Genomic DNA, 26,896 nt, shown 5'->3' with positions numbered 1-26,896 from the left:
TTTATTTCATCAGAATTACAAGTAATACATCAATACACTTATATAACAAGTGGGAAACAAAACCTGTCAACATTTGCATAACAAATGTGAATAACTATGCTGATAACAGATGTGTATGATTATTCTAATGAATAACATCATTATGGGCTTATAACTAAATGGTTACAGAGCAGGGAGGTGTAAAGGTGGTCTGACCTGTGTGTGTCAGAGAGAGGATCTTTTTCGACATCAATCCTCACCTCAGATTTTTTATGTTTAACATGAAGTATAACTTTTATCAATACTGTATATACAAAATTATGAATTAATACTAGCTGGCTACTCTAGACTAGTGTGTGCGTGTAAACTAAGCAACACGTGTTTCATGTTGTTACTGAGGTCAATATTTATAAACAAATTAGCACGTGTTACTCTTATTGTGATCAGTATTTGTAAACAATATAACACGCGTTGATGGTGGTGTGACAAGTATTTATAAACATTCTATACGTGTCGTAGTTGTGATCAATATTTGTAACTAAAAGTACATGTTTTTTCTTGTTGGTACGGTGATGGTGTACATTTGTGGTACACCTGCGTTGTACATCTTCTGTACATAACACCACTGGAGCATCAGTACGTTCATATAAATAGATTATGTACGCTTGAGTTATGTTTTATGGTGCAACAAGCACAAGCAGTTATCACGGAGATGAACTGTGTCTTGTTGTGTGTGAGTGACAGTGGGAGTACCTTGAGTACATTAATACTGGCAAAGTTTTCCTTGCATGTACTGTACATGCAAATTTTTGCACAAAAGCCAACTCTTCCGTACATGTACACGTGCAGAGGAAATATATTACCCACTTCTACATACATGTACATGTTCAGAATAATTTATAAAAAACATTTACAAAGTGTGCAATTTGTATCCATGGATGTACACGTTGAGATAAAGTAACAATGCATAAGGAGAGGTGACTCACTAGACGACGTGACGTAACTTAATTACACTAATATTAACTTTGGCTAAGATCATTACTGACAGCTACAAGGCTCGGCCAGTATACGGAAGACTTATAGTGTCTGTCTGTCTGTTTTTATGTCTGTACAGAATAACACTGACTCGTGGAGGTCTGTACAGCAACAGACAAGAACTCCTATCTGTACATGAGATAAAACAAACTAATATGTACAGGAAAGATGGCCCAAGATGTGCCAGTACAGAACACTAGCTGACTGAGCACTAGCTGGCTGAGCACTAGCTGACTGAACACTAGCTGGCTGAACAATAGCTGGGTGAACACTAGCTGATGGGCGTATACTAGAACACCAGCAATGTGAGCACCAGCCAGGTGATGTGTATTAGATGAACACAAGTAAACACTAGCTAGGTGATGTGCACTAGGTGAACAATAACTAGGTGAATACTAGCTAGGTGAACTATACAAGGTGAACACTAGCAATGTTAGGTGCTAGTTAAGGCACTAATAAAGCAGAATAATAGCTAGTTGACCACTTGGGCGAAGGTAGGTCTGGTGGAGTACTGGGCGGCCACAGTGATGGCGGGGTGGAGTGGGTGTTGGGTGGCGGAGTGGGTGGAGGAGTGGGTGGATCGGTCACACACGCCCCTCTGTCGCCCCTACATGGTTGTTGGCACCACTGAAGGCACTTGTGGACGGGCGTAAGAAAAGGAAGCACGCCCACTATGAAGGTGGTGAAACATTAATTATCAGGGGTGCGGGCTGAGCACGAGAGGACAGTGATGGGCGTCAATGTGTTAATGGAGGGCGTGAGTGGGGAGGGCGGGTGGGCGGGGACTAGTGCACACGCCCACACATAAGACTGGAGGGGTCAGTAAACTGGGGGAAGTAGGCCGGAGGGTAGGCGGCTGGGGTGGAGGGCGTGTGGGCGTGGGTCTTATCTGTCATAGCATGGGCGGGGGCGGGCATGGCATGGCCACCCATGTTGTATCCTTGTCCACCTAAGAGGCCGCCCAGCTGGTCGCCGCCCAGGCTGGAGAATCCAGTGTTCCAGCCGCCCATGGGTGTGGAGCCCATAGTCTTCACAGTGCTCCAGCCGGCCTCCGTGGAGGGCGTTGTTACTCCGGAGTTCATGGTGGGCGTCATAGAGGTCACAGGATACGTCATGGCGGTCATTGGTGTGGTCATGAGGGCGTGGGCGGAGTTATCGGTGGTGAAGGCGGCAGCGCTGGCGTAGTCGTAACCGCCGGAACTCTGCCAGGCACTGGAAGCTGAGGGAGAGAGAGAGGGTTAGTTCTGTATAAGAGTACAGTATTGTCTTAGTTACTGTACAGTCAGTCTTACGTTAGCGACCATATTGACTTTGGATGATCCCTTGTGAGTAAACTTCAATTTAGTAGTTTTGTTTTGTTTCCGGTTTGTTATGAGTATTTTAGTATCTATTAAAATATTTGTGGCCAAACATCAAGCTCTAACACATCATCTATTATGGCTCACAGTTCCCTTATATTTTACACCTAAAGTTTAAAGAGACATAATCCTTGCAAGTGCATTAAAATATTTTGAGATTGGTTTACGTTTACGAAGTTGATAACAAAGTCTGCTGCAGAACTATAGTTTGTTCTCCGCCATTCTCTGACTCACGTGAACGCCGCCATACTTTTTGACAACCTCCAGGAGGAGACAAACACCTTGTTAACATTTTCAATATTTTGTTAATGTTGCAGGAATCATAGGTCACCAGTGATAGTGGGAGAGAGAATGTTGCATTCACTCGTGAGGTCTTACTGCCCGCCCATTAAACTACATCACATTAGGCGTTGAGCTCTTTACATCAATATTACTTTATTTTGCTAAAACATTAACATTCACTGAGCTGCTCAGGCTGTTGTGAGTGTTCATGACCACACACACACACACACACACATATTGTATTGTATTGTGTGTGTGTGTGTGTGTGTGTGTGTGTGTGTGTGTGTGTGGTCATGGATACTCACAACAGCCTCTCCCTCTTACGTCATCATTATCACTTCTTTCTTTTAATAAAATATACATTTTATGGTGGATAATGTTCCACTGTTAAAAGATCTACAAGTATTGTGTTAACAAGAACGAACATTTTCCTTAATGTATCTGTTTTCAGAAAGTTCTCTTAATGTATGCCTAGACACTTACAATGGTAGGCGGCGGCGGCAACAGCTGTGTGGTCGCCTGCGGGAGGGGCGTACTGGTTCATGTAGGAGGAGGCTGCGGCTGTGGGCATAGCAGCTGCAGCTGGCATGGTGGAGGACAACCCTGCTAGCTGCTGGCTGCTCAGGTGCTTCCGTAGACGAGCACGACGATTACTGAACCATACCTGCACCCGCGCCTCTGTCAGTTTGGCTCTAAGGGGAGGAGAGACATGGGGGGGTTAGTACAACGTCTCTTACACCTGTTGAATTACAGTTACCAACCCAGTGAACAACAGTCAGCTCACACCCAGGTCCACAGTCACAGCTGAGTCGACATAAACGACCAGCTCAAAAGACCGGGTCTTCACTTCCACAAGTGTCTCGATAACAAACTTGGGTCTTACGTCACTGTCTGGTGCAGGGTTGGAGTAATGGTATTTGTAATTTAATTGAAATTAATTAATTACAAGAAAATAGGATTTGTAATTTTAATTACAAAAGTTATCAGTTAATTGTAATTATAATTGTAATTTAATTGTAATTGTGAACTCAGTCCCCCGATTAAATTTTCAAATCAATCGCCATCATGACCATTGGACCAGTGATTCAGGGACTTAAACATTCACTGAAACATCTTAGATCTGGGTCTTCCAGCAACAGCCAATTGCAGCACTGTGAACCTTTGGCTAGAGTCTTGCTGGACTCTGTGAAGAAAAGGTTTGGTGGGCCCATTCGTAGAAATGAGGGATGTTAGAGCAGCGGTTTTTCTGGATCCCAGGTTCAAACTGGACTGGCTGTCGTCACAGGAGCAGAAGGTCCAGCAGGTACTGATTGATATCAAGGAAATGTTGGAAGCATCGGAGGCAGTTCAGGAGAGGTCAACAGAGGAAAATGACAAAGATGATCTAGCAGAAGGATTACCTGAATCAAAAAGACCCAGACTTTTCTCCTTCATACCACCATCTTCAACTAGGCCACAAAATCAACGAGCATGACATTTTCAAGCAATCCAATGTTCTACTGGAAAGAAGTGTCCCCAACTTTGCACCCACTGAAGAACCTGTCAAGGGAGCTGATGGGGTGTACTGCAACATCTGCTCCATCCCAGCGAGTTTTCAACATTGCTGGAAATTATTTCACAGCCAACAGGGCCCAACTTGGTGTCGCTTCTTTCCGGCCATTGTTAATGATAAAGTGTAATGGTGAATTATTTGAAAAACTCCCAGCTTTGTAAATATTATGTGTAACTTGCAGTATGCATGGACTGCACTGGAATCTTGATAGCCTATGTCTGCTTTTTTTCACAATAGTTTTAAGTGAAACATATTCATCAATACGGATTTAGCCCTTATAGCTAGACAGCATGACGGTTTTTTTTTCAGAGTGAGCTAGCATGTGGAAACTTGTAATTGTAATTATAATTGAACTTTTGATTTTCAAATTGTAGTTGTAATGTAACTGAACATTTGAAATGTAATTGTAATTGTAATTAAAAATTCAGGCAAGTATTTGTATTCGTGATTGTAATAGATTTAAAACGGTGTAATTGGTCCAACCCTGGTCTGGTGTTGTGTGGTGCTGCCGCCTTGTGTCGCGTGAGTAAACTAGTGGAAGATCTTGGTCGTGGCCACAGTAGTTCTGTCATAATCAAATCTTCCGTTTTCAAGGAAGAGCCAGAGTCGCAATATGACGATTTGTTTCAGTTTTATTTCTGATCGATATTTGTTAAAGTACTTTCATGATGATATGTCTTTATGATGTCTTATTGTAATACTTGAAATGACTGACACTAATAATCACGAGCAGCTGTATGTTGTGTTAGTGACGATCATATGATAAGTATTTTAGATCTATATAAGGAAATAACACCCGAAGGCTTTTATTATTGTCATCATGAAGGTAAAATTATTCTTCATCGGAAAGAATTTGTGCTGTATTTTTTACTTAAAAGGCTATTCACCTTAATAACACGTATGTCAATAGTTCATTTGTCTCTGGCAGCATTTTACTATAATATATAGTAACATAACAAAACATAACTTACAAATATATAGAAATTAACACACCTATGAAATATACAGTATACAGTGACACCTCTGTTTAACGGACTATATGGAGAGGAAAGTCCGTTATATCGAGGATCCGTTAGATATGAAACTCCCATCTAACGGTGTATATGGAAAGTCCGTTATATGGAGGTTTAACTGTGCGTGTGACAAATTATAACTGTAAAAGAAGCATAAAAAATAACCGGAAAAAACCCAAACATTTCATCCATTTAATTAAGTCTGCGCGGAATGTTAAGTCGCGATAGGGCCGACGAACTAAGTTCTCGCAAAAATAAGATCATATGTTGTGAAGCCTGTCCTGGGATGAGAGATGTCAAAACGCTTGGTTTGTTGGCAAGTGCTGACATTTGCCAACTGAGAACACGTCACGGCTTGTAGTCAGTGCGCCTCTGGCAGCTGTGAGGGGAATATTTATTGTGCGGGTTCCCGTGCCATGTGGCCATGTTTTGTCAAGTTTAAGGTGCATTAACCCGACATAGTGGCCATCAGAGATGTCCAGGAGGGTTACTACAAGAGACGATATTGCAGCAGTGATTGCATTGTACAAAGCGAACCATGTACTGAGAGAAATATCGGCTCAGACTGGTGTGGCATTACGAGTTGTTCAAAATCTTGTCAAACGTTTCCGTGACCTTGGAGAGGACGAGTTACCAGCTCCATTACCTAAGTCTGGTAGGCCTAAATTATTGTCTCCACGGACACTTAAGGTTATTTCTCGACAAGTTCGGTCCAATCCCTCACTCACAGCACGTGAAGTGAAAGAGAGAAACCCCCGTCTTTTGAGTCACGTCTCGTTACGTTGTGTTCAACAAGCCCTGCACGATGACCTGGGATTTAAGAGCTTTCGTGCCCGCCGTAAACCTCTGTTGACAAAGAGACAGAAGGAAAATAGAGTGAAATTTTGCAAGAAATATGAAGTGTGGGATTTAGAGACATGGAGGAGTGTATTATGGTCGGATGAGGTTACGTTTTCTGTGACTGGGAGTAATGGAGGGAGGGTGTACCGCCCCCATCACTCAGACGCGCACCTCCCACAGTACACTGTAAAGACTGTTAAGCACCCTGCCTCGCTTATGGTTTGGGCTTCCTTTACGTATTATGGTTTTGGTGAACTAGTAATCCTCCCTAAGAACCAGATGATGAATCAGTACAACTATCTTGAACTGCTCTGATTTCTTACCTGCATCATTTGATAAAGCTAAGGCAAGCCTTTTCATGCAGGACGGTACCCCATGCCACACTGCTAAAAGTGTCATACAGTGGCTCAAAGACTGTGAGGTACCTTTCTTTAATGACTGGCTTGGCAGTAGCCCAGATCTTAACCAAATAGAAAATTTGTGGTCCATTGTTAAGCGTCGTCTGCGCGACGCTGACACATCATCAATCCCGAAGCTAGAGGCAGCCATCAAGGATACCTGGGCTAACTGGCCACCTGACCTCTTGATAAACCTTGCTGACAGTTTTCCTCGAAGGCTAAAAGACTGTCTGAAGCGCAGAGGAAACACTGCAAAGTATTAATTGAAGTGGTAAGTGTTACTTGACTTTATTTATATAACATAATCGTAAATATCAATATTTTTTCAGCACACGACCTAACATTCCGCGCAGACTATAGGCGAACTTTCTACCTTCCACCTAAAAAGTGTAAACTTCAATAGTGGGAGTGGGTTTGTCATACTCAACAGTGGTGAGTAATACGACTTTTTTTTATCATTAAATTGACAAAATATACAACATCGCTCCCAATCTTGTTTTTAAATCTATTTCCTCAACTTAACCTCGAAACGCGGTCAAAATTGGGTGATTTACAGACAAAACGTATACAAAAACATTTCACGCCCCAGCCACTGTACCACAACCACTACCACAACCACTACCACAACTACTGTACCACAACCACTACCACAACCACTACCACAACTACTGTACCACAACCACTGTACCACAACCACTGGACCACAACCACTGTACCACAACCACTGTACCACACAACAACACTACTGTACCACAACCACTGGACCACAACCACTAGACCACAACCACAACCACTGGACCACAACCACTGTACCACACAACCACTACCAACAACCACTGTACCACAACCACTGGACCACAACCACTGTACCACAACCACTGTACCACAACCACTGTACCACAACCACTGGACCACAACCATTGTACCACAACCACTGTACCACAACCATTGCACCACAACCACTGTACCTCAACCACTGTACCTCAACCACTGTATCTCAACCACTGTATCTCAACCACTGTACCACAACCATTGCACCACAACCACTGTACCTCAACCACTGTATCTCAACCACTGTATCTCAACCACTGTACTGTCACCTGTCGTTCACTATACAACCACTTTGGCTCCATCCCGCCCGGGAATCGAGTCTACGACCTTTTAACATGGAGGGGAGTCTACTAACCACTACACCTTGGGGAAAATCCACACATGAGTACTCCTTACAGAAGACACACGAAGCTCTTGGTTACTGTACTGACCCGGTAGACAGCTGAGAGAGAGTGACGTAGACTGACAGAAACAGAGACACGTGAGTTAGGATAAAGGCAGATGCAGAGAGAGAGAGAGACTCACTTTTGAGCTAATTCCTCCCTCGTGTACACGTCTGGGTACTGCGTCTTCTCGAAGGACCGCTCCAGTACCTCCAGCTGTTCCGCCGTGAAGGTCGTCCTCGAGCGACGCTGTTTGCGCTTGAGTGGGATCCCTGGCTCGCTCTCGATGTCACTCTCGTCGCTGCCTCCACCACCTGGGGGAGAAGGATGAGTTGGGTGAGAGATAAGGTGTGTGGGGTGAGGGGGGAAGTAAGAGATGAGAGGGGGTGTGAAAGGTGAGAGGAATGTGTGTAGATATGGAAAAGTGAGTGGGATGAGAGAGAAACAAAAAGTGAAAGGGATGACAAAGGGGTATTATTGCCTAATTATAAGATAATTTTCATCTATTACATTACCGGCAGAAACGTATAATAACGGAAATAGCATATCCAACATTTTCTCTATATTCTTCCATTAATCTTCCTTTATCGCCTGCCTCACCTCCAATACTGCGTGTCTCCTGCGTCTCATTCATAAATATTTCATGGGCATGCGTTCCCGTACACGTCACGCGGCCAATCAAAAGCGTTTTTGTTTTTGAAACCATTTGAAATGATTTTGGGTTTAATTCGCGGTATATTTGGCCCAATCAAATTTGAGTTTTATTTTAGGTCTCTCGTATTTTGAAATTCAAGTTCAGTTCCGACCATGGAAGTCTGCGATGGGTGTCACTTAAATTATATGGAGCTGATTGCGATTTTTTGGGGAAAAAAAAGAAGCTATAGCTTTTTTTCGATCGCATGGTGTTCTTCCAACCTCAGTAAAGTGTACTAAGAGCAAGACTGAATGTAAATATCGCAAAGACCAACATACAGTATGTGGCGTTGTGTAAGAATCTCAGAATCCAACGACGAACAAGAACCAGGCCAATAAGGTAAGAAATATGTGATTCCATCATATGGTGAGAGTCAGTTAGGTTAGGTTAGGTTTGGTTTTTGTTTTCTAGTGTTTTTTGGTGCATTTTGCCATGATTTTTTTTCGGAAAACGTAAAACGAAAAAAAAATCGATAAAAAAATCCGGCCAATTTCCGCCAGAAATGAAGGTCATATTCGGTTTAAACACACACACATACACTAGAAAAATATGTTTTTGACTTTCTAACAGAGAACGGTGTGACAATGCAAATTTACCGAAAAAAGGGTGAATGGGAGAGTGAGTGGTTAGTGGCGGAAGAGTGAATGGGGGAGAGAGAGGATAAGTAAGAGGTGTAAGAGGGGAGAAGATAAGAGGGTGTGGGAGAGAGGGAAGGGATAAGAGAGAGAAGGAAATTAAAGAAAGAAACCAGACTAAAAACGAGAGAGAGAGACACCGGTGTGATATATTAAACTAAAGAGATCAAAAGACAGACTATAGCATTGCAGAACATAGCATTTCACTAAACCTTCCATCTATACAGCAACTGGATACTTCCTCTAAATCCTCAGTTAAGGGATGAAAAAAAATTAGGGATTTTCAAGACTAGAGTTTGGTGTCATTGTCCAGAGTGACGAGGCAGCAAGTCTCAAACCTTGCCCTGGCCTCGACTTTATTGAGAAATATAAACCTTCTATTCTCGACTTTAAAACTTCTAAGTAATGAGTATAAAACATTTGTCTATATTTCTCACTCATAATTTTTATGTAAGAATCACAGCGATTTTTTTTGGTGGTTTTTGTGAAAATTATTGGATAGTCTAGATAGGTGTTATGACATACGAACACTAAAATTTGTTCAGTTTTTCACGGCTCGAAACTTGTCGGTAATGAAAGAAACAGCGAGATTTTGTGAACCTTCTCCATGTTTTCTGCCGATAAGGATCAGTCTTTAGTTCTCCACACACACACACACACACACACACCTAGGCGTGAATTTGACTTAACTGGTTCTTATAATACGACAATATATTCTTATACGACAATATATTCTTAACGACGCACCTTTAAACTCCAACTGTCTCACTTAAATTACAATATCGAATTCACAGTAGCAGTGCAATATGGCCTCCAAACTCCCCCATTGGCAGTTACCTTATCCTCAGCCCCCCCCCCTCAAGATATATATATATATATATATATATATATATATATATATATATATATATATATATATATATATATATATATATATATATATATATATATATATATATATATATATATATATATATACATAAATGGTGTTCTAAGATCTGGGACCATTAATTACATTGAAGGGCAGCAGCGTGATTGGTCAACAATTTCCCTTCCGCCCGCCAGAGTTGAGAGATGAGTGTATAGGCCTAGAGTGAGTAGTTCACTGTCTACCAGATGAACCATGACAACTAACTGTGTGGTGGGTGGTACTGCCTCACTACCACCGCCATAACTACTAAGACAATCACCAGCACTACCACAACAACTAAGACAATCACCACCACTACCACAACTACTAAGACAATCAACACCAGTACTATAACTACCATAACTACTGAGACAGCATCACTACCATAACTACTGAGACAGCATCACTACCATAACTACTGAGACAGCATCACTACCATAACTACTGAGACAGCACCACTACCATAACTACTGAGACAGCATCACTACCATAACTACTGAGACAGCATCACTACCATAACTACTGATCACTACCATAACTACTGAGACAGCATCACTACCATAACTACAGCATGAACTACTGTGAGACAGCATCACTACTGAGACAGCATCACTACTAACTACTGAGACAGCATCACTACCATAACTATTGAGACAGCATCACTACCATAACTACTGTGAGACAGCATCACTACCATAACTACTGAGACAGCACCACTACCATAACTACTGAGACAGCATCACTACCATAACTACTGAGACAGCATCACTACCATAACTACTGAGACAGCATCACTACCATAACTACTGTGAGACAGCATCACTACCATAACTACTGAGACAGCATCACTACCATAACTACTGAGACAGCATCACTACCATAACTATTGAGACAGCATCACTACCATAGCTACTGAGACAGCATCACTACCATAACGACTGAGACAGCATCACTACCATAACTACTGAGACAGCATCACTACCATAACTACTGAGACAGCATCACTACCATAACTACTAAGACAGTACCACTACCATAACTTCCATTACCATAACTACTAAGACAATCAACACCACTACCACTAGCATAATTAATATAACAACACCACTACTACAACCACCACTACCATAACTACCATTACCATAATTACTAAGACAATCAACACCACTACCACTACAATAAGACCATCATCACCACCACTACCACGACCATAACTACTTTTACCACCCCCACTACAAGCTCGACCATTACTACTACTACTACTACCGCTACTACTACTACAGCCTTTACTATCAACACCACCATCATTACCATCAACACTACCATTATCACTCTCATCACCACTACTACCACTATCGCTATGACTACCACCACAACAACCACAACTACCACCATCCCAAGTTAACAGCCAGGTCAAAGATACGCGACAACTCTTGTCTCATTCAAATTACGCCACAACAAACATGGCGTCACTGTTACACCAACACTCAACAGCACCTCGCTGAGTTCTGTGTACCTCAGGCCAAGACCTCCTCACTGCTCACCTCAAGTCGTCAACCAGCAGGTGAGAGCACGAGTGAGGAGGGAGGGTGGTAGACGGCACCTGTATACTGTGGCCAGGGAGATGCATGCATGGTGTGTGGCCTTGGTGGTGTGTGGTCATGGTGGAAGTGTGGTAAGGAAGGTAGTGGCGACGTGGTAAGGAAGGTAGTGGCGACGTGGTTAGGTTAGGTAGTGGCGACGTGGTTAGGAGGGTAGAGACATGGTTAAGGAGGTGACGGTGTGGCCAAGGAGGTGGTGTGGTCAGGGAGGTGGTGTGGCCAGGTAGGTGGCAAGGCTAAGATAATAATGATGTGACCAGAGAAATAATAATATATGGTCAAGGAGATGAGGCGGCTTGACTATAGAGAAATACTGTGGGTAAGGTGGTATAGTGTGTGGCCAGGGAGATGGTATGGCCAGGATGGGTGGCTGCCCCCTCCCCCTCCCCACACACATAATTTATGACATGTTAACTACCTGGTGACCCTCAGTGACCCCCCAGTGACCCCCAGTCTTCATCACGGGTTCCTCCCTTATCTCCTCTACATTACTGTACAACAATTACCCTTCTTCCCTAAATGGTAATATAGTCTAACTTGCACTATTTAGCTACATTACAAGACTAACAGCTAAAATGGCTATCAAATTACCCAAATACGCTATTATGACTATTAGTATTGTTTCTCACTTACGGGGAAAAGATAACGAACGCATTACTGAAACTATGACTGAAGCAGCTTAAGATGTGATAAGTAATATATATATATATATATATATATATATATATATATATATATATATATATATATATATATATATATATATATATATATATATATATATATATATATATATATATATATATATATATATACATATATATTGTTCATGGATTATCAAGTACACATTAACGTAGTATCGTAGTCATGTAATTAATATATTTTTAGATACAGATAATACAGCTTCTCAGTTAGTTTAGAAGATGTTTGGAGTGTTTCATGAATACAAGGCCTGACGACACTTGTGGTACAGCACACTGAACATTAAGCCTTCTGTAAATAATGATCTTGGTCAAAACGACACTCGACCTCCTTCACTTCCCCAGGTACCCACTCGTGGCTAAATGAACTGCGGATGTCCTGCCTTGAACCAACGCCCAATACAACAGGAGGTGAGCACTACAACCACTCGGCCACCACAGTAATGAGTCACTATAAAATATGCACCGCCGTTACTGGAGCATTCTCTTGTGTTTCGTCCACCTTAAGACTTCCCTTGTGGCTTTTGTCCTATTGGCTGTTGTGCGGTGGGATGCTCTCTGGGTTTATGGTATCAGTGGGAAGCTGTCCACAAGGATATTGTCCAATATTAAATTGTCCACAAGGATATTGTCCACTACAGAATTACCCATTGGGAATTTGACCAAAGGAAAATTATCCATAAGAATTTGTATGCTGGAAATTAATCTGGAAGTATTTTGTCCGAGTCCTGACGAACCTTAAGTAGTTTTGTCCAGGACATTGTAGGAGACACGAGCGTCAGGAGAGAGAGAGAAAGACAGATTTTTTTTTCAATACTAAATCCTATTAAACATTGTATTTGCAGCGAGGAAACATTTATCTGTGTGTGTGTGTGTGTGTGTGTGTGTGTGTGTGTGTGTGTGTGTAGCAAGGCTTCTCAAGGTCTCGGGGATATCTCAGACGAGGAAATAAGAACAAAATAGAGCGAGAGAGAATTACGTGGAATAAAACTTCTTTGTTTTTTTTTCCAGCCAGCAGAACTTTTCTCCCCAGCTCACGTGAGTGGTGGGGTGAAACTGTGGTGTGGTGGGAAAATACTACTGTGTCTGCTGTTTGTCTGTGTTGTGTTAGGTCTCTTGTTTGTTAGCACACGTGTCGTGTCTGTGTGGGAAGGTGGTCGTGGAGTGAGAGCGTGCAGTGATCATGGTGCGTGGGCGTGGAAGCCGGTTGGGGGCGTCTCTCATTATGCCCAGATCGTGTAAGTATTAACGTCACCTTTGCTTTACACAGCTAAACATCCTTATTTTACCCCATGACACTTTACTCCCCGCTCACCACCGCGCCGCCTCCTTAACCTACCCCGATGAGGTCCCTGGCGTCCCTCGACGTCTAGGGTGGTCCTGCGGCGGTCTAGCGTGGCTAATGTTGTGTTCTAGGGTGTCCAGTGTGGTCCTGTGGTGGTCTAGGGTGTCCAGTGTGGTCCTGTGGTGGTCTAGGGTGTCCAGTGTGGTCCTGTTGTGGTCTAGGGTGTCCAGTGTGGTCCTGTTGTGGTCTAGGGTGTCCAGTGTGGTCCTGTGGTGGTCTAGGGTGTCCAGTGTGGTCCTATGGCGGTCTAGGGTGTCCAGTGTGGTCCTGTTGTGGTCTAGGGTGTCCAGTGTGGTCCTGTTGTGGTCTAGGGTGTCCAGTGTGGTCCTGTGGTGGTCTAGGGTGTCCAGTGTGGTCCTGTTGTGGTCTAGGGTGTGCAGTGTGGTCCTGTGGTGGTCTAGGTGTCCAGTGTGGTCCTGTTGTGGTTTAGGTGTGCAGTGTGGTCTGTGGTGGTCTGGCGTCCAGTGTCCTGTTGTCTAGGGCGTCCAGTGTGGTCCTGTTGTGGTCTAGGGCGTCCAGTGTGGTCCTGTGGTGGTCTAGGGCGTCCAGTGTGGTCCTGTTGTGGTCTAGGGCGTCCAGTGTGGTCCTGTGGTGGTCTAGGCGTCCCGTGTGGTCCTGTTGTGGTCTAGGGCGTCCAGTGTGGTCCTGTGGTGGTCTAGGTCGTCCAGTGTGTCCTGTGGTGGTCTAGGGCGTCCAGTGTGTCCTGTTGTGGTCTAGGGCGTCCAATGTGGTCCTGTGGTGGTCTAGGGTGTCCCGTGTGGTCCTGTGGTGGTCTAGGGCGTCCAGTGTGGTCCTGTTGTGGTCTAGGGCGTCCAGTGTGGTCCTGTTGGTGGGTAGGTGTCCTAGGGTGTCCAGTGTGGTCCTGTGGTGGTCTAGGGCGTCCAGTGTGGTCCTGTTGTGGTCTAGGTGTCCAGTGTGGTCCTGTTGTGGTCTAGGGCGTCCAGTGTGGTCCTGTTGTGGTCTAGGGTGTCCAGTGTGGTCCTGTGGTGGTCTAGGGTGTCCAGTGTGTCCTGTGGTGGTCTAGGGTGTCCAGTGTGTGTCCTGTGGCGGTCTAGGGTGTCCAGTGTGGTCCTGTGGTGGTCTAGGGTGTCCAGTGTGGTCCTGTTGTGGTCTAGGGTGTCCAGTGTGGTCCTGTTGTGGTCTAGGGCGTCCAGTGTGGTCCTGTTGTGTCAGGGGTGTCTAGTGTGTGTCCTGTGGTGGTCTAGGGTGTCCAGTGTGGTCCTGGGGTGTCCAGTGTGGTCCTGTTGTGGTCTAGGGTGTCCAGTGTGGTCCTGTGGTGGTCTAGGTGTCCAGTGTGGTCCTGTTGTGGTCTAGGGTGTCCAGTGTGGTCCTGTTGTGGTCTAGGGCGTCCACTGTGGTCCTGTTGTGTCTAGGGTGTCCAGTGTGGTCCTGTGGCGGTCTAGGGTGTCCAGTGTGTCTGTGTGGTCTAGGGCGTCAGTGTGGTCCTGTTGTGGTCTAGGGTGTCCAGTGTGGTCCTGTTGTGGTCTAGGGCGTCCAGTGTGGTCCTGTTGTGGTCTAGGGTGTCCAGTGTGGTCCTGTGGTGGTCTAGGGTGTCCAGTGTGGTCCTGTTGTGGTCTAGGGTGTCAGTGTGGTCCTGTGGTGGTCTAGGGTGTCCAGTGTGGTCCTGTTGTGGTCTAGGGTGTCCAGTGTGGTCCTGTGGTGGTCTAGGGAGGTCCAGTGTGGTCCTGTTGTGGTCTAGGGTGTCCAGTGTGGTCCTGTTGTGGTCTAGGGTGTCCAGTGTGGTCCTGTGGCGGTCTAGGGTGTCTAGTGTGGCCCCCGGCGTCCTCTGGTGTGCACGATAGATCCCCATGTGTTGTGTATTCACGAAACATCACGTGTGTCTCGCATCTATGTATTTGACCAAGAAACAGTGGGAGACGCGGTGAGTGGTTACGCTGTTTCAAGTTAACCTGACGACTGTATAATGACACACACGAGTCAGGTTCCTGCAGCAAATTCCTTAGTCTAGAAGTTACATATCCAGTCTTATGTGTCTCATCCTCATCGTCTATCTCATCCAGTTACGTCATACAGCATCTTGATTGTTATGTGAACTACGTCAACTACAGTCGATTGAAAAAGGCGTCTGACGATCGTAACTGAACTCTGATTTCCAGATTTGAACGTTCATTTCTCCCTCCCTCCCTCCCCCCTTCCTCTCTCCCTCCTTCCTTCATTCCTCTCTCCTTCTCTCGCCGAATACTGAAGAATTAGTGTTATAGCTACGTCGTCAGTGGACCTTGTCTAGAGTCAGCCAATAATATGTCCTTCTACCAGGCGCACAGGAGGAACCTCTCACAACAATGGAGGACGTTCACCACCGACTATATGAGCAACACTTACTGACAACTATAGACTTAACACTTGACCCAAAATTCGTAAAAATAAAAACTCAAGAATTAGGTAAAAAAAACGAAAAAAACGAACGAAGTCAACTCACCTGGACATGAATTTATTAGCTACCACCTGGACAAGAGGAGACATAACACACCCGTCATGACATCTCTACCAGTGTGTGTGAGAGTAAGAGCAGTGACTGGGGGACTATGGGGGCAGTGTGTGGAGGACTATGGGGGCAGTGTGTGGGGGACTATGGAGGCAGTGTGTGGGGGGACTATGGGGGCAGTGTGGGGGGACTATGGAGGCAGTGTGGAGGACTATGGGGGCAGTGTGGGGGGACTATGGAGCAGTGTGTGGGGGACTATGGGGCAGTGTGTGGAGGACTATGGGGGGCAGTGTGGGGGGACTATGGAGGCAGTGTGTGGCTATGGGGCAGTGTGGAGGACTATGGGGGGTGTGTGGAGGGGACTATGGAGGCAGTGTGTGGGGGACTATGGGGGCGGTGTGTGGAGGACTATGGGGGCAGTGTGGAGGACTATGGGGGCAGTGTGTGGGGACTAGTGTGTGGGGACCAGGTGGGGGATTATGGGGGCAGTGTGTGGAGGACTATGGGGCAGTGTGTGGGGGACTGGAGGCGTGTGTGGGGGACTATGGGGGCAGTGTGGTGGGACTATGGGGGCAGTGTGGGGACTATGGAGGCAGTGTGTGGAGGACTATGGGGGCAGTGTGTGGGGGACTATGGAGGCAGTGTGTGGGGACTATGGGGGCAGTGTGTGGGGATTATGGGGGCAGTGTGGGGGACTATGGGGGCAGTGTGTGGGGGACTATGGGGGCAGTGTGTGGGGGACTATGGAGGCAGTGTATAAGGACAGTAGGACACTCACCCAAGATACCGTCGATGCTGTGGTCCTTCCTTGGGTCGTCGTCCCTCTTCCCGCCCCTCAGGATCCTACTGATGGAGCTGACAGAAGGCGCCGTCACCTTGTCCACTACGCCCTCCTGACGAAGAAGAACCCGGAAAGGTGATGAGGACCGGAAGTGAAGGATCATAGTTATGTTGATGGACAGTTATCTCACTTAACCCTTTGAGTCCTGAAGGGCGGTGTGTTATCGTCTTCAAAGGGTTAAGTCACCATTGTCAAAGGGTTCAATCATTGTCAGTAAAGGGTTAAATGATCGTCTTAAAAGGATTAAGTCATCATCGTCAAAGGGTTAAATCATTGTCGTAAAAGGCTTCAATCATCGTCATTAAAGGGTTAAATTATCGTCATCAAAGGGTTAAAATATCGTCAGTAAAGGGTTAAATCATCGTCATCAAAGGGTTAAATTATCGTCATCAATGGGTAAATCATCGACATCAGAGGGTTAAATCCTCATCATCAGAGGGTTAAAATATCGTCAGTAAAGGGTTAAATCATCGTCATCAGAGTGTTAAATCTTCGTCATCAAAGGGTTAAATCATCGTCGTCAGAGGATTAAATCATCGTCATCAAAGGGTTAAAACATCGTCATTAAAGGGTTAAATCATCGTCATCAGAGTGTTAAATCATCGTCATCAAAGGGTTAAAACATCGTCATTAAAGGGTTAAATCATCGTCATTAAAGGGTTAAATCATCGTCATCAGAGTGTTAAATCATCGTTATTAAAGGGTTAAATCATCGTCATCAGAGTGTTAAATCATCGTCATCAAAGGGTTAAAACATCGTCATTAAAGGGTTAAATCATCGACATTAAAGGGTTAAATCATCGTCATCAGAGTGTTAAATCATCGTCATTAAAGGGTTAAATCATCGTCATCAGAGTGTTAAATCATCGTCATTAAAGGGTTAAATCATCGTCATCAGAGTGTTAAATCATCGACATCAGAGTGTTAAATCATCGTCATCAAAGGGTTAAAACATCGTCATCAAAGGGTTAAAATATCATCATTAAAGGGTTAAATCATCGTCATCAGAGTGTTAAATCATCGTCATCAAAGGGTTAAAACATCGTCATTAAAGGGTTAAATCATCGTCATCAGAGTGTTAAATCATCGTCATCAAAGGGTTAAAACATCGTCATTAAAGGGTTAAATCATCGTCATCAGAGTGTTAAATCATCGTCATTAAAGGGTTAAATCATCGTCATCAGAGTGTTAAATCATCGTCATCAGAGTGTTAAATCATCGTCATTAAAGGGTTAAATCATCGTCATCAGAGTGTTAAATCATCGTCATCAGAGTGTTAAATCATCGTCATCAAAGGGTTAAATCATCGTCATTAAAGGGTTAAATCATCGTCATCAGAGTGTTAAATCATCGTCATCAGAGTGTTAAATCATCGTCATTAAAGGGTTAAAATATCGTCATCAGAGTGTTAAATCATCGTCATTAAAGGGTTAAATCATCGTCATTAAAGGGTTAAATCATCGTCATTAAAGGGTTAAATCATCGTCATCAAAGGGTTAAATCATCGTCATCAGAGTGTTAAATCATCGTCATTAAAGGGTTAAAATATCGTCATTAAAGGGTTAAATCATCGTCATCAGAGTGTTAAATCATCGCCATCAGAGTGTTAAATCATCGTCATCAAAGGGTTAAAATGTCGTCAGTAAAGGGTTAAATCATCGTCATCAGAGTGTTAAATCATCGTCATCAAAGGATTAAGCTAAATCTTAAACTGATTTCAACTGGTGTGTCAATATTATCTACGTGTTTATATATAACTAAATCATGTAATTTAGGTTAACTTTTTTATTTTAATTCTAATGAGATCTCTTCCTAAGCTTCTCATAATGACACTGTATTTACTGAAACGCTTGGCAGGAGAAATATATTAATTCTGATTAATCAAAGCACGAGACTGATTTAGTTAAGAGAACGTATCTATGACCGTTCCAACCTTCTCTACACACACACACACACACACACACACACACACACACTGGCTTGCTGGCGGCTTCAGAACTTCGCCCTCACTACCTTCCTGACACCGTCGACCCTTCTGGCTGACGCTTTGTGGTCGCTGACGGGGATGTGACAAGTCCCCCGCCCACACCCGCTGTCAGGGGGAACCATCACGCCTGCACCCACCACCCACTACCAACAATGTGGTTAATTGTGGCGGAAGATTAAGCCGATGATAGTACTAATGTGACCCCTTATTGTGGCAGTGGATTAGTGGGGTATCTCTCTCTCTCTCTCTCTCTCTCTCTCTCTCTCTCTCTCTCTCTCTCTCTCTCTCTCTCTCTCTCTCTCTCCAAAGATTCTTACAAATGGATTTGTTGAGCAGCCTGGTCAGACCATTTTAAATACATTGTCACATTGCCAGATCCTGCCAAATTCAATCATATCCTACCAAGCTCTGTAAGACCGTGTCAAACTCTGTCGGACACTTCCAAACTCCAAGACCGTCGAAATCTGTCGGACCCTGTTGAACTTTGTCTCACCCTGTCGAACTCCTACCAGCACCGTCATGTCCCCGAGGACCTCCATGCCGGGGACAGCCACCACCCACACACAACTCGTTAATCCCTGTCTTCGATATATAAATCCCCCCTAAACTTGACTTTTTAATCACCCTTAATCCTATCTGGTTGCGACTGGTGGTGGCCGAGAGCTTAGAGTCTCCGGTGTCCATCAAGACGTGGTCGACCACTGGACTCGAAAATGGCTACATTATGTCTTCAGCTTCCGTGTGTCTCTGTAAAAGGTGCGTCCTACTGCTGATCGTCTGTCTGGGGCTCTCTCTCTCAATCTACCCTGCCGCCCCCCCCCCCCTCACATCGCAGAATTGATCACCAGACGGAACTCTTTCATCTCTGATGTGATCAAACACAGTTTGTTGCTTTAGTTTCTTTTACGATTTTCACTTATTCTACAACAAAAGAAACTGACCTTGAACACAGGTACCGATCAGGCAGTACTTTGTCTATTAACTTTGATAGATTCTAATCTCAAATTAATTTCTATATTTATAATTATTATATAATAAGTAGATTTTGAAGATTCCAAACGCGTCATCCTCACGTTTATTTTATAAAGTCCGTGAAACCTTAAATAAGGTTAATAATCATGATCACTTACGTGGAAAGTCTTACACCGGAAGTCGTAAAGCATTAAGTATATTCGTATAGAGGCGATAATCTGGCCACAACACTGATGACCTGTGACCTGGGACGCTCGTCCTAAATACTACAGTGATGATCCGTCCCTAGAGACCCACCTGGCCTGACCTATTAGTACAGGTGAGCGGTGATTGACCCTCTACCTCACCTCTTTCCCGCCTTTCAGTAATGCTTGTTAACTTTCATTAGTATTGGTCGTTAGATGTTGATCTCATTTAAGCAACAAGTCGGTGCCTCCTCCTCTTACAGATGTTCTCTTACACACAGGTGAGTCATTACCCCGGAAGACTGCCACAACCCTCCCCCCCCCCGACACACACACACACACACAACCTTACAGAGTCTTACCTTAGTGAATCATCCTCCCCTTCCCTGCATACACGTAGAATTCCAACTATACATACGTACACACACACACGCGCACGAGTCCTCCCCCTCAACAAGAGACTGGAGTCTTACCTTGATGAGTCTGCTCCCCCCATAGACAGGTCCTCCTCCGTCAACAAGAGACTGGAGTCTTACCTTGATGAGTCTGCTCCCCCCATACACAGGTCCTCCTCCGTCAACAAGAGACTGGAGTCTTACCTTGATGAATCTGCTCCCCCCATACACAGGTCCTCCTCCGTCAACAAGAGACTGGAGTCTTACCTTGATGAATCTGCTCCCCCCATACACAGGTCCTCCTCCGTCAACAAGAGACTGGAGTCTTACCTTGATGAGTCTGCTCCCCCCATACACAGGTCCTCCTCCGTCAACAAGAGACTGGGGTCTTACCTTGATGAATCTGCTCCCCCCATACACACGTCCTCCTCCGTCAACAAGAGACTGGGGTCTTACCTTGATGAGTCTATCTCTGATCTCCCAGGAGAACACACCAGGATTCTCTTTCTTGTATTCGTCGATACGTTTCTCAATATCTGGGGTGGTCACCTTAGGCTTGGAGCCGCCGATGACGCCTGGCCTGATAGAGCCGGTCTCCTGGTAGCGGTTGAGGATCTTGGAGACACAGCCGTGGGAGACGCGCAGCTGGCGGGAGATGACGCACGGACGCACGCCCGCCGCCGCCATCTCTACGATCTTGAGGCGAATGTGGTTGGGTAGAGGGCGACCATTGATGAACACGCCGCCCAGCTGGTTCACGCGGCCCTGACCTGTACAAACACCACCAGCTGTCTTCAGGGTTAGGCAGTGGGACCTCCCTGACCTAACCTAACCTAACCTTACTTAACTTAATAGAATTTAACCTAACCTCACAACCTAACAGAATTCACCACAACCAATGAATATATTACAGCATAAAGAAACTTCAGCTGCAGGTATTTTGTTGTTAGTTATTTGGGATATACGATTTTATCCAGCGGATTTTCCCCCAGTTAAAAAATATTAATCATTATAATTATAACATTATAATGATAATTATAATATAGATAATAATAACAATAATAATAATAATAATAATAATAATAATAATAATAATAATAATAATAATAAGCTAAAATAGCTTAACTTATAAATATGTCTTTAATCATTTTATATCATAAATAACTAATGACAACTTTGGATCAATTATTTCTCGTCCAAGTAATCTTCATTCTGGACCAAGTTGTCATAAGTGAGTAAAATTATTTTCACTGTCGATGGCCGTCACTTACACATACTCTTAATGAAAAGAAGAAATTGTTTAAAATCTGAGCTAAATTGTTAAGTCTTCGATAGTAACACAGTTGTTTTAAATGTAAGGCCAATTATTGTAAAGCTTGGCCAAATTATCCATCTTTAACTTAAACTGACTCATTAACCAATGTACTTCCTCGAGTTTGTTGACATTATATTCGGAAGAAAATATTTTTTCTTTAAAATAAATCGTCGTAAAAATTTGTTCACTACAAATGGATATCATGGAATCTGTTGACCACTTGAGAGAGAGAGAGAGAGTGTGTGTGTGAGTGTGAGAGACAGGGAGAGAGAGAGAGAGTGTGTGTGAGTGTGAGAGACAGGGAGAGAGCGTCACTGCTGTTGTATACATTATAAATTTTGTCTGCGTTTCGTTAGGTAAATATTCTCCTTTACTGACATAATTGATAATGGTTTTTCCCGAGAGGGACATTTTCTTTCTAGCGGGACCTCAAATTCTGGGTATGATATTTGTCCTCAGTTTTTTATTTATTTGACAATTAATTTATCATTTTAGCAAAGTTTCCCGGATGTTGATTCGCTTTAACGATAACATACAGATCCGCCTCACCTGTCTGTCTACCTGTCAGTTTAGGTCATTATGCACACTGCTAATACTCACTTTACCAATCGACAGATAATTCCGTATAAAGCTACACAAAAAATATGATGATTTAGCGTAAATTATCGGATCGATTTGCTGAAATCCGTCAGGTGAACAGCGATGGGGCTTCCGGCATTGGGTGTAAGTGTGTCAATACCACTGAGAAAAAGAGATAAATAACCGTATTTATCCACCGCCGTCTTCCTTCTGTGTGTCTCAGTATCTACGTCTTCCTTCTGTGTGTCTCAGTATCTATGTCTTCCTTCTGTGTGTCTCAGTATCTATGTCTTCCTTCTGTGTGTCTCAGTATCTACGTCTTCCTTCTGTGTGTCTCAGTATCTACGTCTTCCTTCTGTGTGTCTCAGTATCTATGTCTTCCTTATGTGTGTCTCAGTATCTATGTCTTCCTTATGTGTGTCTCAGTATCTATGTCTTCCTTCTGTGTGTCTCAGTATCTATGTCTTCCTTCCGTGTGTCTCATTATCTGTCTTCCTTCTGTGTGTCTCATTATCTGTCTTCCTTCTGTGTGTCTCATTATCTGTCTTCCTTCCGTGTGTCTCATTATCTGTCTTCCTTCTGTGTGTCTCATTATCTGTCTTCCTTCTGTGTGTCTCATTATCTGTCTTCCTTCCGTGTGTCTCATTATCTGTCTTCCTTCCGTGTGTCTCATTATCTACGTCCATGATTGATAAACGTTGTAACCCGTTGACTTTGTTATGTTATCACTGCACAGAGTTATGACCTATTGACCTTAGTTGTGTGAGGCACAGTAGGGGTTTACTTGACCAGGCCATACCTTGATGGTCACCCTTTACAGACTTGGATGCTTCTACAGTACATATAACACTCACCTTAAGAGACAAATAGGTGTACTGTATTGAAGTTGGGTTTTTATTTATCGGTATCTAGATACACTGGGCGTTTTTCGCGGTATTTACAGTACTAGAGAATAGCTAGGCTAGGTTAGGTCTTGGCTAGGTATGATGTAGGTCTTGGCTATATCTGAGGTACGTCTTGGTTAGGTCTGAGGTAGGTCTTGGCTTGGTCTGAAGTAAGTCAGGGTTTTGTTTAGGTCTGCTTTAAGTCCTGGGCTGAAGTATAGTTGAAGGCAACAACTTTACAATATATATTACTGTGTACCTGTATGCTTACACCTGTACTTGTGTCGCGAACTTTTAATAAACTCACTGACTGTACATGACTCCAGGAAGGTGTAGTTGGAATTAATGTTATGATCACGGCTATAATTGTGGGTTATTATTATCCCGCGCTTGAGGTACAGATTATCCGGGTTTGGGATGATGGAGTGGTATTAGTCTGTCTGTCAGTCTGTGTTGACACCGGAAGTACACCCAGCTGGTCGCCTAATACCGAATATTATCGTTGTATAATGCTTTATTTGTACATGAAAAACTTCCATCGTGTTATATTTGTACATGCAAAGTGGTAATTTAGTTGGGTGGTTGGCGGGTCACACCTCCCACTCACTAACCTTCCTTTGGTTAAATTTTCTCCCCAAACTGAAGATTTATCAACGTATCTGATTTACTCACTGAAGCTATAATACAAAATTAGTGCCAAAAATGTCCTTTTCTGAGAGTAGAGTATAACGTCATGATGTGTGTTTTCTGGTGGTTATATTTTACGGTCTATGAAAAAAAATATTAGCGCAGGAACCTCTGAGAGTGAGTGTTTCCTGCAGGGTTTTCCTGTGTGATGGCGGGAACAGCCTGCATGTAGCGGTAATTGGCCACGCATGAAGAGTTCCTATGATAAGTGGGCACCAGCACTGATGGCTGCGGAATATACACACTCCCACGGAAATATAAACAAAAAACGAGCGGAACCTGACCTACCCTAACCTACAGCAAGTAGAGGATACAACTTGACTTCCAGCTGTAATTATCTCCTTTCCCCTGTTCCCTGATCTACCATAATAAAACACTAGGGGGAGAGGGAGAGGTGAGATAAAAATATACGTCAGAACCTACTTATTCACACGGACATTTCAGCTATAGAGATTAACATTAACTAATCTAAAGAAAGTTCAACATTAACTAACACTAATAGCAATAATAACTGACGTCACACTAATACTAAAAACAACCTCAACAAGTAATTTATTAACTCCAAATTATTCTATTATATGTCTCGCGACAGATCTAATAACGATAATTTATGAACTAAACACCTGGTAAAACACAAACTACCTCTAATAATAAACACTAATTAAAGATCACATGTCTATATACTGTCTCACATTACAACTAAAACTGTACTTCTACAGTATATGTTGTTGACCTTAGACTCAATTTAATCCTTATAAAAATTAAATAAAAAAAAGAAGATAAATCTGGTTGCACTGGACTAAGGTATAAGCCTACCAAAGTGTATAACTAATGGGCTCACAATTATGATCAAGTGTTAATTATGTGTAAGAAAAGTGAAGCAAGGTGGGCTAAAAATGTGAAGTAAATAATTGACACCTGAGCTAGACCAACCGACCTAAACATTTATAAACTATAAAACTGGTCATATTAACTGATAGATACTCAAGAACACAAGTCTCAAGGAAGAGCTGAAGTATAATAATTGTTGTAGATTATTACGTCCTACCTCACATAAGGTAACTAACTTCAGGTTTATCAGGATTATAAATACCTGAGACGGACCCCAAGAGAGAGACCAAATAATATTTATATACACACCTAATGTGTGGCCAATAAAATCTTTACCTTTGATAAGTAATATATAAATTATGTGAGCTCCTCTAATATTACTTAAGATCTTCAATACACTGTTGGAGACTTACCCTGAAACGGATAGCCGGTGAAGATAGGCCTAATAGTCATGTTGTCAACCCGCGTCGCGCACTGTTATCTCCAGTAACAAGTGTTGTACACTGTCACAGCGTAGTTATGCCAGTCCGTGTGACCACTGGTGACACCCTCACCTTGTTGACTCGTTAACAAGCTAGACACTGTTCGCAGAACCTTGTATGGTCTACGCCACCCACAAACTCAGGTGTCAAACTACAAGGCGGTACACTAGAACCTACACTTTTTGGCCTCCCAGACTCCGCCCATCGCCCGACTTTCTATTGGCTGGTTCTCACGGCGGTCTCTTTGATGCTTGGCTGGGAGGCTGTGATTGGTGTGGCGGGTGTGAAGGAGGTGATAGGGGAGGCGGGGCCTTCCTAGTCGACAACGTGGGGGGCATCGTCGCTGGTCGGCGCCACATTCCTTCTTCTCACAAGGCTATGGATATCACCAGGATTTATTTATGCACTTCCATTGTTAATGATATTTTAGTATTTTAACTTTCTGCCCTGCCAAATATTTTCTCTTGAAGTACTTTCAAGTTTTTTCCTCTCAAGAAGAAGGCGTCTTGTCTTGTCTTGTCTTGGCTTTCAAGCTAATGTCTGCAGCATCAAGATTAAATAATTTCACGGACATAAATCTATCTACGTAAAACTCTAACTCTAATTTGACAAATTTCATGAAAAATATCTGCAGGTATCAGGAGGATGAAATGACTGCGGGGAAACTAAAACCAAGTACAGTATATCATTTAGGTAAAACATCTATTGTGTACTTGTGTACTTGTGTGCAAGAGTACTACAGTACAAAACAGTACAGGCCAGGAACTCTGGTCACTGGCAGTATTTCATCTGTTGTATCTCTAAGCTTTTACCCTCACACAACCCCACCATCAGCCTGTACTCACTGCCCAACTTACCCACTAAATAAGTAAACACAGCCCAACCTCACATGCCATTACAGTCACCAACAGAACATGGACACCAAATGTTTCTTAAAATTGCTTATGTTGTGTCTTTATCTTAATTAACTTTATATTAACTTTGTGCTAGATTTTACTCGTACAAAGTCTGACAGCAGTTCATGAGTCATACCTGAGAGAGACTTGTTTACTGACAAAGGCGCAGCTGTGTCCATTGATATTGGTATTGGAACAGTTTATTTAGCTAGAAGAAGACAGATACAGAGTCGATAATAATAACAATATTAACAATGATGAGCCAGTTGAGAACCTGAGCTCTCTTGGAGGCACCTGATATACAGTATACTGTACACATAATATGGTGGTAGTAAGAACATATCAGAATGTTACCCCCTTAATGGACGGCTCCGAAGGTTGATTAGAAAAAAAGGCCGTGTATACTTCCCTTTAACTGAAACACTAACCAGTTAGTACTGTCAATGAGAAATAAAGTCTGGGACTAAGAGAGACATCCCCTGGTCACTATAGTCACTGGGCAAGGCCGCTGTACATAAGGGTGAACCATCATCACTAACTACCTCGATACACACACTCCCATCCATGCACTCGTCACTACAGTCACAAATACTCAGTCAAATTTATACTTATACGCTGCACACTTCATAAGTGATACAGTAATACATATGAAACCTCACCGTAATTACAGGAAATACATAAAACACGAATTATATAAAAAACGAAACACACGTGAGTTATATTGTGACCACTGTGTGTGTGTGTGTGTGTGTGTGTGTGTGTGTGTGTGTGTAATAATAATAATTATTATTATTATTATTATTAACGGCTTATTGAAAGAGCATGGCAGCCGGAAGGCT

General features: G+C 43.4%; 1 protein-coding gene across 3 annotated transcripts; it reads right to left on the bottom strand.

The window, feature by feature from the left end:
• On the bottom strand, window positions 1-25,436 carry LOC121871999 (protein gooseberry-neuro-like). 3 transcript variants are annotated; one of them, XM_042374620.1, is made up of 6 exons: window positions 25,093-25,436; window positions 20,840-21,171; window positions 16,782-16,896; window positions 7,814-7,985; window positions 3,138-3,346; window positions 1-2,233 (listed from the first exon to the last, which is right to left on the bottom strand). In XM_042374620.1, exons 1-6 carry the CDS (start codon window positions 25,130-25,132, stop codon window positions 1,800-1,802), a joined length of 1,302 nt encoding a protein of 433 aa, XP_042230554.1. In that variant the 5' UTR covers window positions 25,133-25,436; the 3' UTR covers window positions 1-1,799. The 3 variants fall into 3 exon arrangements, with proteins under 3 accessions (XP_042230554.1, XP_042230556.1, XP_042230555.1); XM_042374622.1 differs by having other exon boundaries at window positions 20,933-21,171; XM_042374621.1 differs by having other exon boundaries at window positions 20,840-21,153.
• Window positions 25,437-26,896: the final 1,460 nt, after the last annotated feature.

The sequence above is a fragment of the Homarus americanus genome, unplaced genomic scaffold, assembly GCF_018991925.1.
Source record: "Homarus americanus isolate GMGI-L3 unplaced genomic scaffold, GMGI_Hamer_2.0 scaffold51476, whole genome shotgun sequence".
Taxonomy (NCBI): Eukaryota; Metazoa; Arthropoda; class Malacostraca; order Decapoda; family Nephropidae; genus Homarus; species Homarus americanus.
This window is presented reverse-complemented; position numbering and strand designations above follow the sequence as displayed.